Raw genomic sequence first — 19675 nt, 5'->3', positions numbered from 1 at the left:
TTTTTGAAAAGGCAGATTTATGTAGACAGCACTTAGATACATGAGGCAGTCTCAAACACATTTAATCATTAAAAGGAATAAAATTAAAACAAACAAAATCTAAACATAGGCCAACATGATTACTCATTTGTGTTGTTTTTTGAAGGATAATTCTCTGTAAATCGAATTGTGTGAGAAAAAAAGTGAATGAAAGTTTATGACTAAAAACTGTTTCACGTTCCTGTTGAATAGGAACAAACCTGGCAACCCAATGTTTTAGATAAACTCGCGATATGTCTCACCCGATAACGGGATTAGCTCTTGGGTATTGTAGTCCAAAATACTGGTAAACGTTGCCCTAGTTTCTTTAAGACCTTGAAAAGCACAAATAATCTTGTGCGCAGAACCAAGCGGCGGCCCTGAGCACGGTTTCCTTACGGGCGTCGTCCATCTATAAATAAGCAGCACGTTCTGGCGCAGTTTGACACCTGTCTTTTACAATCATCTTCACAAACGTCAACAACGTGGAAAAAAAACCTGCAGACACTTCGCAGCCTGCTGTAATCTATAAGCTTGAGAGCGACTGACCTGACCAGCCTCCAGCGAGCAAACAAGAAATGTGTGCAGACTGGTGAGCACGTCGAAGATTTTGTAAACACGGAGCCCGTCTAAATACAAGTGCAGGTAATAGAAAAATGCAGTATTTAATCAATAAACGGATTAATCAGCAGTAATCAAAGATGCATGGGCCTGTGTATTCATTGTAGTTTAACTTTGCTTCGCAGTTGTATCTGTTTGAGGTGTGGTGACTAACTTTGCTGCCCACATTACTTTTATTATTGGTTAATATATTAACAGACTTGCCCTAGAAACGCTGTTTGTGTAGGATGTATATAGACCTACGTGCACGCACGTACGCACGTTATGATAGACTGACACGGTGCGGCACTGTTGTTTTGTTACATGAAGTATTTTGAATTGCACCACTCAAGTCCTCGTTTACTGTCCTCCGCAGGCTCCTTCTCTGTATGAGTGACTGACTGTCTGACAGTATTGGTAATCTGTGAAGGGCACACATGGCCCACCGTGTTCACGACCACCAGAGCCGTCTGCCAGTGGCCCAGGCCACAGTGCTGGCTCTGCCACCCTCCAGCCAGGCAAAGGTTTGGATTCTTTCTCTCTTGACCCATTTACATGTATTGCTTGAGTCCTGTGCTTGTTTGAACAAAATTAGAAGTAGAACCGTTGGGATAGGAATTGCAAGCTATGTTTGACCTTAGATTAAGTTAACTAAAGTTAAAAAGTGTATGAATTCATTTTAAAAAGAAACCATTTGTGAAATTGGATCATATTTTTTATGATGATCAACTTCAAAACAAACATAAACATAGTTCCTGAGTGTCAGGCTCTCTTCAGTGCTATGGTGGCTGTTGTTGTGATTAACACAGAGCCTTCCGGGAACTATTCATACTTCAGAGGACATGCCTGAACAGTACATGGCTGTAAATAGCAGAGGTGCCTGCTAAGCTTAAAGCTGCCTTCAGTATGGACCATGGACTGTATAAAGACCAGTACTCAACATTGAATTAGCTGAATTGCGGCATATGGTTTATTCTTGTCTTTATGAAAGACATATTTATAAAAACCAAAGCCAAGCAAATTTTCATGTGTTTAGTCTAGCAAATATCAGCAGATTTTAAGAGTTTAAGAAATTATTTAAGTGTTAAATTGACCTCAAAAAGTAGCCTATATGTAGGTAAGTTAATTGATTATATAGTGAGATATAATGTTTATACATCACAAGTTTTATCATGAATTGAAATTATTTGAAATAGGAAACTTTTCAAGGGTTAAAATTGTAAATCAAGAGTTTTTTTTATTTATACCAAATGCTCTTTTTATCAGTTGGTGTGATTGTTAGCTGGGTTCATCTGTCCTTTTCACCCAAATGAATGCTCATGAGCACGCACAAACAACACTCACAAACAAACATGCTTCAGTGAAATGTGGTCAGGTTTTATTTCTTATGATTCTGTCATACAATTGATTCAATGTGCTTCTAATACACATGCAATTTTAACTGCCTCGTCACAGTCACAAAAACACAGCTGAGGGATAGCCATGGGAGCATTTCAGCTGATAAGCATGTGACGTTTGTGGGCTCAAACGTCCACATAAAGAGAGATAAATGATTAAGCTTACTGCTTTCTTCTTCGTACTTTAAACACTAACCACTGTAAGGTTGTAAAGATATCTTCTGTTATCTTATGGGTCAGTGTTTGGGTTAGGCTCAGTTTTGTGTCATTGTAACGTGACAAAATGTAAAAACAAATAATAGATTGAGAAACTGTGTTGTTATGTTGAAACAGGACTTGAGACCCAGATGGACTGCACTGGACACCCTGCTGTGTGGTGCGTTTGCTGGCGCTGTTGCCAAAACAGTCATTGCACCACTGGATCGTACCAAGATCATTTTCCAAGGCAAGAACAACTCTCCACAATAATCTTGTTTTCCACATATAAAATTAGCAGACAGAAAATAGGCTATAAGTGACTTAAACTTTGTATGTGTATTACACAACAGTGAAAGCATCTACTGTTTTTCAGTAGATGCTTTCACTGTTTTTCAGTTTGTACCAGCGTTTCACTGACTGTAACTATTCTTAACAAACTACTAATCCTCTTAGTAGATGTTTAGCCTACACAGGAGAGTGTGATGTTTAACCCTGAGGTTTACTGTGTCTCTTGTTGTTCCACAGTGTCCTCAAACAGATTCTCAGCTAAGGTGAGTGCAGGTTTCTGTCTTATCTGCAAATAAGCAATTGATATGTTTTTGATTTACCAAAGTTAATATGTAAACAATTAATCAATGAGTCATTGACACAGAAACATTTGAATGCTGATTCATTAAGGAAGAACAAATACTAAACATTTGATGGTTACAGGTCTCACCTATAAATGTTGACCTGCTTTCTTTCACTTTAAAGTATTCTGAATCGCTTATATTTGATAAAGAAAACAAGAAAAACATACAAAATAAATGCATGTTTTTATATAATAAACAATTTTTTAAAAATCACAATTAGTCTTGTAAATGCCATATGGGATTGTACACTATGTTATGTTGAACAACCTATTATTAGTATATTAAAATGTGAAGGCCATCTAAATCTGCTCCTAACTTAACATACAATGTCCTCAGGAGGCCTTCAGGCTCATCTACTGTACGTACATGAAGGATGGGCTGCTCAGTCTGTGGAGGGGCAACTCTGCTACCATGGTAAGGGTCATGCCCTACGCTGCCATCCAGTTCTGCTCTCATGACCAGTACAAGAAACTCCTGGGGAGCTACTATGGTTTTCAGGGAAAGTGAGTGTCGAAGTTATCTCTTATTAGTTGTTGGGGTTTTTTTTAAACATAATATTTTAACCAAAAGAAATGTTGTATTGTGATACTCATTGCACTGTTGTTTCTTTCAGAGCACTTCCTCCTTTCCCACGTTTCCTGGCTGGCTCGCTGGCTGGAACCACTGCTGCTATGCTTACCTACCCTTTGGATATGGTGAGAGCCCGGATGGCAGTCACAGCCAGAGAAATGTAGGTATCCGTCCCAGGTTATATTCCTATCACAGCTGCTTCTATGTACCAAAGTACAACACTGTAGTGCAACATGGTTACGAAATTGTACTTGGCTTGGTAAATAATGTCTTGCCTGACTCTCCTTCTTCTAACAGGTATAGCAACATCATGCATGTCTTTGTGCGGATCTCCCAAGAGGAAGGTGTGAAGACCCTTTACAGAGGCTTCACCCCCACTATCCTGGGTGTCATCCCATATGCAGGGATCACATTCTTCACATACGAGACCCTCAAAAAACTACACACAGGTACTGACAATTAATACTTTAGATTTTATTTTCATGCTTGAAACCAGTGGAGTAAATTGATGTTTGTTTCTAGATATTTAGTTGAATACAAATGTGTCAGTCAGATGTTCAACTTTTCACTTTTTGTCTCACTCTAGAAAAGACAAAAAGAGCCCAACCATATCCCTATGAGCGCTTGGCCTTTGGTGCCTGTGCGGGCCTGATTGGGCAGTCTGCTTCATACCCTCTGGACGTGGTTCGTCGGCGCATGCAGACAGCCGGCGTAACCGGTTCATCCTACAGCACAATTATGGGGACTATTCGTGTGATCGTAAAACAGGAAGGAGTGGTACATGGACTATACAAAGGCCTGAGCATGAACTGGCTTAAAGGACCCATTGCTGTGGGGATTAGCTTCACCACATTTGACCTCACGCACAACCTCCTGCTCAAAATGCATCAGATGGGCTACTTCACCGTCTGAATGAGAGGAGGGGAAAAGGAGGGGCAACAAGAAAGCACAAAATGAAACTGGCATGAGAGAGGTGGTCATGTCTGTCTTATGGCAAAAATAAGTCTCTGCACTTAATCACACTTCGGGGCCGTCCAGCTGCCGTCCAGCTGCACACTCCTGTTCCATTCAGGCAGGATGCGAGGGTGAGAGTGGACAGAGGGACACGAGAACTGATCCTAAACTTGGTGAAATGCACAGTAAGGATTCACTGGAAGGTGTATTGGGAGAGAAACATCTCTTTAAATTGTATATATCACAGCTTTGCTATAAGTAAAATCAGGGTGACTTAAGTGATTACAAGTGGAGATGTATGGATACAGACTGGCTTGTTATGTCAGGTGGATGTGGAAGGCTTTATTTGTGTTGTGTTAATAATATAACGCTTGCACTTTATCAGATTGACAATGTCCTTTCAACTTAATCCTGTAATCAACAGACTGAACTTTGTTCATAATGAGTTTTATTTTTTTTATCTTTATTTTAATCACTTTGTTTTCAATTTGAGTTCAAATAGCCTGATCGTGCAGGGATACATGTTTTGTAACAAAAGACTGATTATGCAATATGTTTTTAATTTCAGTTTTATGATGGTGCCAATATTGATTTGAAATGAATTTGATGGAACAAATGATTGTAGGAGAGTGGTCATGTCAGGAGGACTGCACAGTTTCACTGTCCATCCAGCACTGAGGTGTAATGTGTCATAGTATTATAATGTCTAACATGTGGAGGAAAATCAAATATATGAGAAATAAATCTATATATATCATTATAAATAATATATATATATTGCAGATTTTGGTCTATGTGGATATTATTAATATCTTTTTATCCTTTTTTTAAAAAATGCTCACATTGATGTCCAAATTCTTTATTGCAAAGCATTGTGTACCTACAGTATAAAGTATGGAAAAATGGAAAGGCACCAAAGTTGTTAATTCAATCACAAGTTTAACTTTAAATGATATAATTAATACAGTTTCCTGCTAATGTACATATCAAAGGTAATTCCAGCGATATAAAATTGCAGTCATTTCAAGCAAAACTGACCATACAATAAAGTGTCCTGTACAACACTGAGCAATGAATTCTTTTGTCCACTTGAGGGGGCCACATGATAAGCAACGGTAATCAACCCACCAGAAACACTAGAGGGGGGTCTCACTATTGAAATTTGAATTAACGTTGTGTAGTCACAATATGTTTTTACTTGTCACCTCAAAATGTTCAACCTTCAGTTGTTCAACTACTGACATTTTTGATTTTGCTGAAATATATGAAATGTGCTGTTTTTAATAGCATTACTACAACATCACAAATAGTACTGGTTTCTGTGTTTTGCATCTATTCCCCTAAAACAATGTTTAAGTAAGACTAATATAAATAAAGGATGATATAAAATATGGCACATATGATCATGTAAAATTACAACATATAGTCTATATCAATTAAATGAATCATTTCTGACCCACATGTAGGAGACCACCCATCCATTGACTGTCAGTAGGTGGCAGCAATGAGTGGTCTGTGTATCCTGGACCATTATGAAGGTTAGTTAAACTCTGATCATCCCATGGCCTGAACTTGACCTGCCCTCTGCCCACTGACCACTTTTACTCTTCACTTTACTCTTTTTAGTTTCCTGTTACTGTTGCTTTCCTGATGGTGTGATTGCATTTTACTGAAGAAAATTTTGTGAAAGAAAATCAGTAAATTCATATCGTTAAACTCTACAAATACTAGTTGTAAAAAAACCATGGTATTTAAATATGTTTTATTCATTTCTATAATTTATTATATATATATACACACACACACACACACAGTATATGTTACAATCACATATAAGGTAAGAAAAGAGAAAGATAGAGAATTATAATTATGAACATTTTCAAGAAATTTGAAATCACACCCTTGTTATGAATTATAGTTTTTTTAAATTAGTGCATTTATATTAACTTAATTGCAAAGTGATCAATAAAGAAAAAAACAAGAAAGCTTATACTCAGAAATTAGTAGCCATTATATATGAACATTTACTGAAATATGGAATAAAACAGTAAACTCAGGACATTCTCACTTAATAGCATTTCCAATTCCATCAAGTAGATCCTAAAATGAAACATTTTAGATGAAGCATTGCTGTACAATATTATTTTCTTCAAAAAGTTTAAAATATTTTTATTTATCAGTCTTACTCTGAGAATAATTAATTCAGGTATGTAAACGCAAATAAGATGTTTAAGTAATGGTCCTTGTCTTGTTTTGCAGCACTGGTTAGTACGCATGAGCTGTGACTAAATCTGAAAAGCAGGTGAGTGTGTGTCCAGTGTGTCGCAGCAGTGATAACATCATTCACCACCTGAAACCGCTTCGCTGTCTTTACCAGTGGCTGCTTGTTGGCTTCTCAACTTTACATCCAAGCAGCTGGATGGAGAGATCCTGTCCTCCTTCCATCTGTCCGCTCCCCATCCCTCCGTCTCCCATCCTCCCTGCCTTTGACCTTGACTGTGAATTATGGGATATCCTGCCACCCTACAGCGTGCAACCACCCTGCCTGGTATAGCAACAATCGAAACAATACCACTGGGTGGATAACATGGTCGGAGGGCGGGTGCCTAGGAGAGGGAGAAGGAGGAGGGGTAAAAAGATGCTTCTTGAAGGTGCCGTTGCCATAGGTAACCTGGATCTGTGCCAAGAGAGGGGAGTGAACCATTTGCATGTATTCAAATCTTGCATGAATAATTCACTTTGAAGCCCCTGCTGGAGCACTGGCAGACAATAGCTGTCACAAATGCACAGTATATGAGCAAAAATGCACACAAATGCAGCCTTCCCGCGTGCACAAACCCACCCTGATCCTGTGTGAGAAAGGTGAGGAGGTTATAGTGGGAGGCACGCAAGAATAAAGCCTTTCTCAAACATGAATCAGATTTGGATACATTGAGATAGTGGCTACGGCTGTAATATCATTTTGCATGTTGTATTGCAGAGCGCTTCAAAATGTCTTGTTCTGGTTGGATGAGGCCCTCTTTACCCAAACACAATAGATGCTGCATAACCAGGCATACAGCCTATTTGACTTTGAGCTTACACTGTGGATGTCACAGCGTAGGAGGCTTAGGAGGGAATGTATGGTAAACATCCACTTATACACATGTGTTCACACCCCTGTGGTGCCCTTGCAACGCCATGCTGGTTGGGACCCATGCAGTTGCTGTCACTTTGAAAGCCGGTTCATTTTTCTAGCACCTGGCTCCATGGCAGCTTTCATAAATTCACCAGCATTAAAACGCCTTGAGAGACGTTTTATCTAACATAAACGGGCCTGTAAATGTTTTCTTGTAAAATTCCTTTAAAAAAGCAGAGAAACGAGTGAAAAAATATCAAATCACACTGCCATGGCTATAAAACTCTGTCAAGAACTGCTATAGTCCTCTAAATGCATGCATGCTAATATTTATAAGTGCTATAGGGACGTCATCCTCTCCCACCCGCCACCCTCCAAGCTCCCTCTCCCCATTGCACAGTCTTGTTAATTTTATAAGATCCAGCATATTGCCACTTATCGGCTGGCAGCGTTGTAAAAGCTCTGGGGTCAGTGCATTACTGAGCTGCTGGGCTCCACTCTTCCATTAGAGGGAGTGTTCAGGCTGCGTTGGCCTTCACTCAATCAAATACAGGCTCCAAACGGCTGCTCCAAGTGCAGATGAGGGGGCACAAAAGCAAACATTTTCACACATACACACACACACACACATATACACACACACACATATACAAATAGAGTGTCCCTCAGTCTCTGGTTGTGAAACTATGTATGCATAAATCCGAAACACATAAATCTGAGCACTTACACGTGCACACACACACACATGCATATGTGTTTGTATGCTTGTTACCTCTCCTCTCTGTTTTGTGCCTGGAGGGGGTAGCACATTCATTTGCATGGAGTGTTTGCATTTAAAGAGAGTACATGTATAGGTGTTTCTGCTTGTACTGCGGCTGACATTTTCACCACTTGGCATTTGAACAGACTCAACACTAAATGAGTTGTAGCCTCCCCGATCTCCAGATCAGTTGAAACAGATGAGTGCAGACGAGCATCGAGCAAAAATAAGAATCAGGGCGAGAGCATGATTTAATAGAGAGGCCAAAATAGAAATTTGAATAAAATCTGTGTTTGTTGGAACATGTGGTAGAAAATTGGTTTTCACAATCAGACAGGAAATGAGGTCAATTTCACACCACTACCTGTCAAGGTAGTGTCAAGGTCATGGGAAGATTATGATGAGTGTTAATTGCATTGGGTGCATTACTCTCTCAAAACAAATTTGACGAGTGTTTATTTATGTTGAATTTAACATGTTTCATAAATATTAAGAATTAAGGCTACAAGATTATCTTTTCTACAACACTGTTACTGATGGATTTTCATTTCTGGTGTCATGTTTTTTGTGAGTGTGTCGCATGTTTTTACATGAGGATTTTTCCACTCTTCCGCCGTGCATTTTAACATATTTGCACACACAGCAAGTATAAACAAAGGGGCATCCTACCCTGGTTTCAGTGAGTGTGTGCCCATTTATAAACATGTATGTATTTCTTCTGCAAGAGGAAAAACTGGGGGGTGTATGGGGGGGTGGATGGGTGGGTGGGTGGGTGGACGGACGAAGGAGAAGGCTCTGACAGACTTTGCATGAGAATGGCTGGGGTCCTGTGAACCTTCTGCTCCCTGTGTCCACATTCAATGGCATCACTGCAGTTAGCATGACAAACTAGGCTCCAAGTTCTCAGACTTTTTTTTAATGCATGCTGCACCCCCACACCACCAACAAACCCGTCGACCCCAACCATCCCAGTACTGACTCCACCATAACCCCCTTTTGGCAACCTCTCTGTTACCCTCAACTTGCTCCTCTGTGTGCACTGTGGGCTGAGCCTACAGATTTTATTAGATGTCTAGGGTCTACCAAGTTCAGGGGAGCCAGGGAGACAGCCCCTGCACACACACACACACACACACACACACACACACACACAAACACACACACACACACACACACACACACACACACACATGCTCAGAGAGAGAGATAGTGAGCATGGAAGGTTGCCCCAAATTAAAATAGAGCTGATTTCATTATTTCACAGTTTACAATTTAGCAGAAACAATACAGGCTTACAAATATAAGTACATTTTTTCTCCCCAAAATTTTGTGAGGATCTCAAGAGCTACACTGTAAAACCACATCAACATAATTCTTTAGTCAGCCTTTCATTACACGTGAGTGTGAGAACAGTCACCGGGGTCTGAAATTAGAACGCTTACATAAGAATTTCATTTTGTGTGCTGGGATGACACATTAGTGGGCCACAGATGAACTCTTTGAAGATGTTTTCTATGGATGCTAATACATTCATATACATGTATCATTTCACATGTACAGTATATACTTTACCTTTTGCATTGAAACGCACAACTTTCCTCTATATTATTTTACTTAACACACATTTTATCATACACGCTCATTCGAGGGTGGATCAGCTGTTGTTGTATTTTGTCATCAGTGTTGCTATTATTGGCTCGCAACGATGATCAGGCATTTAAGATCATCACCTACAGTGTAAAATAAACAGACAATTAACACTGAAATGTATTATGTAAATGAGTGCTTCGTACTATATTGTAAATCTGAACTGTATATTCTTGCCTTATTAATGTAAATGGTCTCAGTATATAAAACACACATCAATCCTGAGGGCCTTGAATACACTTAACACTGGGCGACTGAAATATTTTTAATGAGTCAAATTGAGGAAATTAAACCATACTGTATTTGGGGTTTATTGTGTAAAACAAAAAACAGTATATTAGTATTAATATCCCATGAGAGGCAATAACATCTAACTGCTGTGGAATTAAAATAAACTAGCTTGATATGTGAAAGAAAAAAACTGATAGACGCACATTAAATTATGATTTAAAAAATCATCATAAAAATATATTACTTCTAATTGTGACGAATGTAAGTGTAATTTGAGCACAATCGTTTTTTTTAAATTCACCATAATAAATAACAGCATTGGTTTATTATGGTAAAAAGATTCAGTGTGCCCGACTGATTTGTTTCTTCCTGTAATATTAATTAGAGCTCTCATCCTTTCTGCATCTTTCTGCGCTGATCATGTAATTCACCTCATGAGCAAATTTTGCCAGTAAGAGACTATGTTTAAAAAAAAAAGCTGAAAAAAACACAACCCTGAAGGCCCACATTTAATGCAGTGAAGATGTTGTAACATATCCATGTGTTATGTGTTTAACAATTTTAACTTTGCTAATGTAAAATAAATAATTTGATCATTTTGAATAACACATAACATTGTTTATTCCAGCCAGTTTATTCCAATACATAGAATAAAATAAAATAAAATAAAAGAAAAACAAAGAATACATTACATGATATTATTTGAATGGCTTTCTTGCTTCACTAAAACCCATTATTCATAGTTTATACGCATGAGGGAAAAAAATACAGTGAATACACTCCTCCCTATAAATTCTCTTATTTGTTTTTACTGCTAATGAGCTTTGTGCAGCTCCTTCCTGCTGTTAAAGGCCTTTGTGTTGCTAACGGCCAAGGATGTTAGACACTCTCCATCCACAAACAAACAGCTGACCAATTAACAGACAATTAGTTGACCCCTGAGGGTTTGTTTAGGTCAACAATGGGCTCCTTTTACAGCCCTGGGAGCTTTTTATGTCAGAGAGTCTATAGTGTAGCTGTCAGGTTGGAAAGAGTTTTAATAAACTCTGAAACACTATGTTCATATATTTTGTGTTTTTAAGGTAGAAACTGTAAATGTTTAATTCACTGTGCCACTACTTTGTAAATGTGGTCTCTATATTGTCATTTTATGCTGTATTTTTTCAAATGAAATGTGGATATACATACAAAATGAACAGATATCAATTATTATTACAGAGAATTCCAATATTTTAGATGGACATAGTGTAATGTAAGGATTTTATAGAGCTAAGCAGTGAAACAAAAAGATACACTATGAATTCAATATTTCCACAAAAAAACTAAACTTCACATTTACCATCAGGAGTGAGCAGGCCTTGCTGTCAGTGTTGTACACAGTATGCACACTGTATGTGACATGATCCGTAACTCTATCTATAGGTGTTATGGTATCATTCCCACCATTAAAGAGGTTTTCCACCTTCCCAATGACCTCCGCCTCGCCTCACAGGACACAGAAAACGACCTGATGGCAATGTCTTTCACTGTACAGAGGGTACGCTGAAATGTGTGTGTGTGTGTGTGTGTCTGTGTGTGTGTGTGAACAAGAACGCAAGGGTGTGACTGCTGAGTGTGTATGTCTGCGTGTGGAGGGCAGGTCACTCCGCGTACAGACTCCAGTGTTTTTAGAAAGCGTCCAGCCTGTAGTGCTTGGCCTTCTCCCCGGTGAGAGTGGGGGAATCTAGCATGGCCAGTAAGCATGTATACCAGGCCATCTCACGGCTGGCTGGACACTCCCTGGGTGGCCCACCGTGGTCAATACTGCACTGGTGACTGGACACACAGAATGGGATAATCTCCTACTTTCTTTCAGGGCCATGGTGCACACACGCAAACACACACACACACACACCCACACCCATACACACACACACACACACACACACACACACACACACACACACACACACAGATCTCCTTTTATGTTGGCCTGGCTATGAAGGCTGGCCTGGCCCTAATTTCAGGTCAGTTCGAGTCAGGGGGAGGCCAAGGGCTGGGGAGCCCAGAGCGAGGGGACAGTACTAGGGGAGAGTGGGGGGCCAGAGGGGAGCAGGGAGCCCATTTCAGTCAGAGCAGTGGAGCACACTGAGGGCAGTGGGGCATCGCCTCTACTGGCTGTTGGGGGAAAACAAAAGGAGGTGTGATCCCCACAAAACGTGGGAGCAGTGTGTGTGTGTGTGTGTGTGTGTGTGTGTGTGTGTGTGTGTGTGTGTGTGTATGGTTATGAATGTGTATCATTGTTCAGAGTTTCCTTCAGCTCCAGCAATTCGCTTCAACACCCCTGCTGCTCAAATACAAAGACACCTAATTGACACCACAGATTTAGGCCACTACGTTTAACTGTTCCCCTTCCAACCCTTCAGCCACTGCTGAAATAATCAGAGTAATCGCATTGAACAAGCTTTTATAGCTTCTCATACCACATCTTACATCAATCATCAATACTGCATTTATACTATTCTTTAAAGGAGAAGGCTGTTTATATTTTATATTCCATTTATTTTCTACTAATTTCCTACAACACCTGAGCACTGCAGTTTTTAGCAAATGTCACTCAAGCAAGAACAAAATGAGTGTTTTTTGAGACTACTTTCAACCACTAATTTAGAGCACTACGGAGTATTTATGGCACTAGGACAGTCTATGTGGGACGGACTTAAAATAAACTACAGTGCCCATTTTCCCTGTAATAAAGGGATATATCACACAGTGTAGCTCACTCATGTGTTTTCAATTCAATTGTTTTTGGACGACAATTGAGCTCTTGCTATAAGGAATAAGGCTTTGGATACACAGACAACACTTGTTAATGGGATCATTTCAATGTTGGTCTGTGTCTTTTCATGGGATTTGTGGACAGTAAGAAAGACATACAGTATCATCAGTCTTATCCTGTAACTGAGAGATCCAACTTTAATCCCAGAAAACATTACTGACATTTATAGAAACAAGACTTAAACAGAAAAAAACAACAGAGCCAGTTTTTCATTTCACAAATAGTTCAGTTTTATTGATAATATAATGCATATCACATCAGGGAAAAACCTTTTGGCATTTGACAGTCTCATTTAGTGTTTATGATAAGTTCATTACATTATGAAAAAGAATGTATAAATATGTATGTGTACATAATGTCCCACAGAAAAGAGGGAAGTAATTCAACAGCGACCACATCTTGTCAAATGATTTTCTAGTCAAATACTAACCGTCTGAAAAGAAAGACCCCTTGGGTTCTCATCCAATCTGCGACCTAAAATTGGTCTCAAATATAGTAATTCATATCTAATGAAACTAATTTTGAAAAATATTGCTCCATTTTACACTTCTGACAGCTCTTAAATTGATTCAACCTCTAAACTTACCTTTTAGAAGCAGCTCCAACTTACCTGTCCACATCCACAAAGACCGCAGAGCAGAGAAGTGATAATCAGACTCTAATGGTGTGTGTCTAACTGACTATTCTTACAGGTGTCGAGGAGGCATTTTCCATATGCGGCCAAGGCTAAACATGTTCAGAGACACTGGCTACAGACAGCGTGTGTTCTTTGTTGCCTGCAGTCGAATGGTGGAAGCTTGATCGTTACTTTTCATCTCCATAGTGGCCCTCCTGACTGCAACTGTGAACATACAAGCAAATAAAAAACAGTGATTAGTGAAAACAAGACCCTTTAATTTGTGGAATGAGTTCAGTAATATTCATAACATTTTGTGTGTTCTTAAATTAAATTAACCATGTATTATACATAGATTTTTTTATTACTTAAAAGCTAGACTAGACAGGTGTAGCTGCAGAGGAGAGCTTAACGTGTAAGATGAGGAAGCACTATGTGTGCTTAAATCACACATGCATGCACTGTCAGCGTACAGCTACCAGGGATGACGCTGTTTGTGTCATTATCTCCACAGACACACCAAACTGTTGTTTATTACGGGGGGCGGGGGGGCTGGTCATATGTGCGTGTTTGTGTTTGTGTGTGTGTGTGTGTGTGTGTGTGTGTGTGTGTGTGTGTGTGTGTGCATTTGTTTGAGCGTCTATCAGCTGTCTGTATGAGTAGTGTGCACGACCCCTGAGCTATAGCAGACAGTCATGGGTCAGAGGTCAAGGTAGAGCCTGTCTGGGCTTCCTGGCTGACCCTAACGCTTCCAGCACAAACACACACACACACACACACACACACACACACACACACACACACACACACACATAAACTGGGGGGATGGGTTGCCCCCTACCAGACTAATATCACCTTTGGGATTAGGATCCAGACAGAAATACATTGACCCCAAACACACTTGCATGCATGCACACACGCATGCATGCACCCACCCACACACACACACACACACACACACACACACACACACACACACACACATTCAGTGTCTCAGACACTGGATCTGCTTGGTCATAAAACAGGACTTGGTTGCACTGCATGACGCATGGACGAGCAGCAGAGATGCTGAGTCTGAGAAGACCATCTAATTATCTTTCAGCACTGAGTTAAAGAGGAGAGCAGAGGAGACTGGAGAGGTTAAAGCGTCACCATGGTGAGCAGAGAAAGTAGCTAACACAGTGCTGGCTAGCTACATCAAAATGAGACTGGGAGTTATGATGGTTAGCATATAAAAATGTGAATGATATGAAAATTCAGATTATGGCCATTTAAAATGTGAGGTAAAGAAGATGCTAAAAAAATGCTAAAGCTGTGTCATGTGTCAACCATTTCAGGTCTGTAATATAATTTAATCCAAGCACTGATGTAGCTGCAGACAGTGAAAGCTCAGAGCACCGATCTGGATAAAACAACATCAGCATGCCAGACGCTTGTAAAAATCACAAATCAAAGAGATGCAGGATTGCTGAATCTCAGCACAGAGTGGAGCAGTAAAAAAAGGTCAAATTCAGAGGAGCTGACGGGCTTCACTGCCAGGCCATCGGGAAAACTCCCCAAATAAACCAGAGTGTTAAGCCTGCTAATCCCCTGTATTATTGCAACATCTGTGAGGTCTAGAGAGGCTCTGCTGGTGATTAGCAAGACAGATGTAAACAATATCCTGGCTGAAAAGGAGGAAGAGGTGGAGGAGAGGAGAGGAGAGGAGAGGAGAGGAGAGGAGAGGAGAGAAGAGGAGAGGAGAGGATAGGATAGGAGAGGCGAGGAGAGGAGAGGAGAGGAGAGGAGAGGAGAGGAGAGAAGAGGAGAGGAGAGGAGAGGAGAGGAGAAGAGAGTAGAGGAGAGGGTAACACAGTGCTGGAAGGATAAGAAAAGTAGAGATAGAGAGAATGTGGAGAATATAAAGCAGGTGAGGTGAGAGTGAGTGTGTCAAGAGATTTAGGGGGAAAAATAAGAAAAAGAAAGAGGAGAGGACAGGAAGTGATAGTGATTTTGGAAGAAATAAGAAACATTCAGGAACAGAATGGAAATAAGATTAGAAAAAAAGGAGACAAAGCTTGAGGATGCCTGGTCAAAATAAATCAGGGATTGATAGAATACAGTAGATGGGGGAGGTGGAGGGAGACAGAAGGTGACAGCATGAGGGGAGCAGGAGCAGCAGATTGGGAGATGGCAGACCCGGGGCCAGGCGTGCCCCGACCGGCTGACGAGACACCAGGGAGACGTGCCTAATTTATGCAGAGTTAGGGCTGAGGGGCTGAAGAGTGGAGGGTGTCTGGGACCCCCTCAATAGCCGTGAGAAGCTATGGGTGCTAGTAGTGTGGGAGCAAGAGGGGCATGGAGGAAGGGGGGGGTGGAGGGTTTTTTTTTTGAAAGACAACAAGGTGGGGGAGCGGAGGCTGCTCTCCCTGCTATATTCAGGCAAGGCTGTCCGTCTGACGTCCCATTAAGGTTTGGGTACAGGGCATGGGGAACCAGGCAATAAAAGGGAGAGGGAAAGGGAGCGGGAATATAGGAGGAGGCCATGCTAGAGATGTCTACCCCCCCCCTCCACTCTAGTCTTCTTCTTCAGTCTGGCTACCTATTAGATCCACGGGGCCGTCCGTCTGCTTCTCTGCATACTAATTCCACATTACCACAGCCTTGAACGTGAGCAAAGAACGGAGTCTGACTAAATCAGAGACAAGAGCCCGGCTGATGGGTTGGCTGTATGAGAGGCTAAAAGAGTGCTTTAGCTGACAAGCGGTGGACAGCCTGAAGTATGTTGTATAAGACTGATATTGGCCTTTGATAAATTCAGGCTTTGCAGCTGACCGCAGCTCGGGGAAAAAAATGCTCATTCAATTTTGGTTAATTAAACTAATTTGGTTAAATGTTTTTATATGACAACGCCATTTAAGGTTGAATTGAGATTGGTCACCAATTGCCTTGCGAAGGTAACCCATTCTAAAAGACTTTCATCGGTCTGTGTATTAATGATGAACGTAGAATCAAAAGATGAACTAAAGCAATGTGCAAAATCTATGTTTGCCCTCTAGAGAAATATATTTTGCAAGGAAAACTATTTTTTAATGAATTATTTTTGGACCAAATTTTTCAAAATTGAAGATGAATAATTGTGCTTAAAATGGGCTATCTGCAGGTTTAATAAGAAAATCAGTATTCTATAACAGCCTTCAAAATCTTGTATCCAAGTGCATCACTGTGAGGAGACAAACTGTATGCTCAGTGTATGTGAATCCTGGCTGATGGTCAACTGAATGTGTGTGTGTGTGTATGTGTGTGTGTGTGTGTGTGTTTGTGTGTGTGTGTGTGTGTGTGTGTGTCTGTGTGTATGTATGTTGCCCAGCGACAAGCAGAATGGACAGCAAGGCAGGGTGATGGTTGACTCTGATGATGCAGGCAGACAGTTTAATGACAGTCCTCGCCCCTGAACATACAAGCCAGTGAGTGCCCGGCACGCTTGCACATGTACACACACCATAGGTCATGTGCACATACGTGTGATATATGGTGTGGCATTTTCTGAAAAAGACTAGGCTGGGCGAAAATGAAAGAGAAAGAAATCGCTCTGTGTGTGACCCTCGAAAAAATAACTGAAGTGGCTTGAAATGCCTAACAGGCGCCTTTTTATTCTGTTGAAATTATAAAAGAGTTTTTGACTTCAGCACACCTGCACCTTTTCCCTCAGTATTTTAAGCAAAATTGAGACAGAACAAAACAAACACTGTAAAGAGAGTAAACCTATTAACTTTTGAATAAACGACCAGTATTGTCATGGTTGCTAGTGATGTTCGCAGACGAACGGTGTAAATGTAAAAGGCTATTCACTCGCTCAACAGAAGCCAGACTCTTTGTGCCTTTTTTCAAAGTTTTGCCTGGCCATGGCCTTGCATCTTATTCAACAGGACTTGCCCAGGTCTGGAGTTTAGTTTGGTTCCCAAACAAAGACATAGAGCCACCTCATTAAAAAAACATGTCATTGGATCAGGCTTGGGCTGAATTGTGTGATTTTCCCTCCTACCATAAGTGACCGTGACTGAGCGTTGGGCTGAGTGAGAGGCCGGATAGAGGCCTACCAATGGAGCGCCACGCTACATCTCTATGGGAACCACCCCCTCACAGAGGGGGGCACATTTAAAGCTTTGTTGGTCTGTTAACACAGCTTTTTAAAACGCCTCTTTATGGACTCAGCTAAGCAAACTGCAGCCCCTGGTTTTCTTGCACCAGAAGGAGAGAGTAAAAAAAAGAAAGAAAGGAGACAGTGAAGGGCAACAGAGTAAGAGGGGAATAAAAAGGTTGAAGTGGTTGTTTTTTTGTTTTCACACGATATAAGAAAACTTTAACGTAAGGACAGCAGGCCCCTGAGAAGTTCTAGTGAGAGATTATTGTTTATTTTGTTATATGTGATATGAAATGAGCACAGATGAAAAATATTTCCAGTGTCTTCAATCAGATTTTAATATTTCAATTCCACCCTCAAGTCCCCACCAAAACCATTCCTTTAGTAAAATAAAGACAATACATTTCCTACACAGAGGATGGTACACCTGCTCCCGCTGCCTCTAATCACCTGAGAACTGAACTTTGCAGTATAGTTGGATGCAGCAGAACCAGGTCATTGACAAACTGTACTGTCTCACTGTGTCCTCTGATGTAGTCAGCACACACGTTTACCCAGAGGACTACACACATCCTGCTGCTGAAACAATAGGTTTTTGTGGGCATATGTGTGTGTGAGAGTGTGTGACAAACACATCCTGCCTGGGAAACCTGGGCTGCAGACTTAGTCAGTCTCACAGGGCGCTCTAGATGACAGTGAAATGAATAGCAATGAACTTGCTGAGAATCAAGTTCAGAACATTAGAGATGAACCACAGCTGAGGAGCACAGCCGTACACAAAGGAACAGTGTGTGTGTGTGTGTGTGTGTGTGTGTGTGTGTGTGTGTGTGTGTGTGTGTGTGTGTGTGTATGTGTGTGTATGTGTGTGTGCATAATTGTGTCAACCTGCTCCGCAATATCTCAATATGAGCAGAGCACTGGGCTCCAGAGAAGAGCACCCACTAAGATGAAAATGCACACACACCTCCTCTTCTCGCTCACTCTCACTCCCCTCCCTCCTGCATGCAGCAAGGACCCCATCCTCGCTATTCTAGTGCTGTCTGCTGCGTGCCTGATGAAAAAGCCAAACGACATAGGCGGGTGCACATGCCTAAAGGCAAGAAAACGCGCATTTGTAAATCACAGCCCCAATATAAACATAGGGTTTAATAGGGGTTTCTCAGGCGCGTTGGCAGGGGTCCACCTCGCCATGTGCATCACTAGCTGTATTGTACATTTCCAGCCTGCTAGTCTGCTACAGGAGAAATGTGACTGAACAGCCTCCACCATCCAGCAGAGATGATGGGCTACGGGGCTGAGAATGCATCTGAATACATTTACATAAAGATTGTGCTACGTTGACAGAGGCTGGGCCACTGCTGAGCATGCACCGTGCCCGTCATTGTCCCCAAAAATCAGAGTAATGATTGAAATGTGGTTCAGAGGCAGTGGGGGGATAAAACAGGGAACGGTCACTTTATTGTGAGAAGAAACAGACGAGCTGTATGTGGGTCTTTTTTTTAAGTATGCTGAGAGCTCAGTGTTCCCTGTCCTTCTCTATGTTAATAATATCAGTACTGAATAGAGGAATCAGAAATGTGCAGGGGAATATACAGACGATAGCCACATAATGTTGCACTATGAGAGCAAAATAAATGCAATTTACACAAATATTTTCTTTTCAACCCAGGAGACTGAGACTTAGGCTGGTGGGAGATTAGATCAAAAACACAATTCTGACAATTTAGATGAATCAGAGAATGCAGCAAGTGCTGCTAAATCACTTTGCCTTAACTGAGATGCTAAATTAAACACAACTGTGGACAGATACGCAAACACTCATGAGACAAACACAAAACTTCAAACAGGCGAATCTGACTTGCTTATAATAAATATCTTCATCACAATGTAATCATAAAGTAATAACATCTCAGTGAAAGGTTGTTTTGTTAAAAAATTATGTTATTGCTGAGGTAGGTAGTGCAATAGAATGCAATATCTTTGACAACATTTA

At 40.8% G+C, this 19675-nt stretch overlaps 1 protein-coding gene across 1 annotated transcript; it reads left to right on the top strand.

Moving 5' to 3' along the window:
* The first annotated feature begins 324 nt into the window (after positions 1-324).
* LOC128362178 (mitochondrial coenzyme A transporter SLC25A42-like) lies at positions 325-5193 on the top strand. Its single transcript, XM_053322868.1, has 8 exons — positions 325-663; positions 995-1142; positions 2349-2460; positions 2739-2764; positions 3182-3348; positions 3459-3575; positions 3713-3864; positions 4002-5193. Exons 2-8 carry the CDS (start codon positions 1056-1058, stop codon positions 4325-4327), a joined length of 987 nt encoding a protein of 328 aa, XP_053178843.1. The 5' UTR covers positions 325-663; positions 995-1055; the 3' UTR covers positions 4328-5193.
* Positions 5194-19675: the final 14482 nt, after the last annotated feature.

The sequence above is a fragment of the Scomber japonicus genome, chromosome 7 (assembly GCF_027409825.1).
Source record: "Scomber japonicus isolate fScoJap1 chromosome 7, fScoJap1.pri, whole genome shotgun sequence".
In the NCBI taxonomy this organism is placed as follows: domain Eukaryota; kingdom Metazoa; phylum Chordata; class Actinopteri; order Scombriformes; family Scombridae; genus Scomber; species Scomber japonicus.
Note: the sequence above shows the minus strand (reverse complement) of the source record. Positions and strands in the feature narration are given on the sequence as shown.

Bases quoted from the DNA above. Each gene is read 5' to 3' on its own strand.
- LOC128362178 (XM_053322868.1), top strand. From the start codon at position 1,056: ATGGCCCACCGTGTTCACGACCACCAGAGCCGTCTGCCAGTGGCCCAG. The intron at 3,349-3,458 runs GTGAGTGTCGAA...TGTTTCTTTCAG, and splicing joins TACTATGGTTTTCAGGGAAA to AGCACTTCCTCCTTTCCCAC. The intron at 3,865-4,001 runs GTACTGACAATT...GTCTCACTCTAG, and splicing joins CCTCAAAAAACTACACACAG to AAAAGACAAAAAGAGCCCAA.